Raw genomic sequence first — 1264 nt, forward strand, 5'->3', positions numbered from 1 at the left:
TGAAGCACCTGTCTGAGCTGTGTACATACCAGCCACAGAGCATTTCATCATTGAAGAACCTGCTTGAGCAGGGTACAAATGAGCCACACAACATTTCATCATCGAAGAACCTGCCTGAGCAGTGCACATACAAGCCACACAACACTTAATCACTGAAGAACCTGTCTGAGCAGTGTACAAACAAGCCACACAACATTCTACGAGAGCTGGGAAATTCTATTTGCGTTCAGTCAGCGTAAAGCCTCCTTCAGCCTCTGCCAAAACATAACTTGTTCGTTTGGCTCGTCTTTCCATTTTAAGAAGGTTATTTTGTGCCAGAGGTTCCGGAGAGCACTTGGCATCTGGCGAACTGGAATGTCCTCCATAAGTACGCACAGTATAATGTCGTCCTTTCCCTCTTCCACGCACTTCATACCAGCATATTCGATCTCCAGAGGTCCATAGGTACATCTGAGGAAATCAATACTTATAATCATCAGGATCTTTCGACTTTCTCTGATTTTATCCACAATGTTTTCATGGATTGGTTTACCGGGAATAAAGTCTCGGTTGTGGACACACAGCTTGATGGGATCGTCCGTCAGCTCCATTTTGGGGCGTAATTGCCCGGACACCCATAAGTAATCTTCCTCGGTATAAGCCACAAAGGCGTCGTAGGAGTATTCCTTGCCAGCGAACATGTTGTCTGGGGGTTGTAGTTTACTGTAAAACCAGTATTTAATGTTTATTCTGTAGCGATACATTGCGGCCAGGAATAGCACCAAAATGAACACAGACAAACTTCCGACCACCGATATTATTAGATATGTATGACTGATACATGTCACCTCAAAGTTTTTTAGACCTTCATGGAACGTAAGAACAGAGACTTGAGTTCCATCTGCTAAAGCGCAAGTATAATTGCCATTCTTGTCAAGGTATTGTTTTCTTTTAAAAATCCATCGAATAAATAAGACTGATTCGCAAGTGCACTGCAAAGGATTCTCATCTAAAGCAATGTGGCAAGAATCACCGTCTTTGGTGAGGCATCGGTCAAGGATACTCATTTCCTGTGGCAGAAGATAGGTGAATGCGTTGAAGGATAAATCCAAGTGTCGGAGCTGAGTAATTCCCGAAACTACGGCGGGTAGGCGTTGGAACTTGTTGTTGGCAAGATTCATCGATTGAAGATGCTTATTTTTGTCAAAAAGATGTCGATTTAAGTCAGATAATTTGTTAGCTGAGAGGTCAGTTTCCTCTAACATATCAAGCAGGATAAAGGGAG

The 1264-nt window shown here is 43.0% G+C and overlaps 1 protein-coding gene across 1 annotated transcript; it reads right to left on the bottom strand.

Moving 5' to 3' along the window:
- Positions 1–230: 230 nt before the first annotated feature.
- On the bottom strand, positions 231–743 carry LOC135467547 (toll-like receptor 2). Its single transcript, XM_064745319.1, has one exon. It carries the CDS (start codon positions 741–743, stop codon positions 231–233), a length of 513 nt encoding a protein of 170 aa, XP_064601389.1.
- Between the last annotated feature and the right edge of the window lie 521 nt (positions 744–1264).

Source organism: Liolophura sinensis, chromosome 6, assembly GCF_032854445.1.
Source record: "Liolophura sinensis isolate JHLJ2023 chromosome 6, CUHK_Ljap_v2, whole genome shotgun sequence".
Classification (NCBI taxonomy): Eukaryota; Metazoa; Mollusca; class Polyplacophora; order Chitonida; family Chitonidae; genus Liolophura; species Liolophura sinensis.

Excerpts from the sequence above, each read along its gene's own strand:
- LOC135467547 (XM_064745319.1), bottom strand. The coding sequence starts at position 743 with ATGTATCGCTACAGAATAAACATTAAATACTGGTTTTACAGTAAACTA.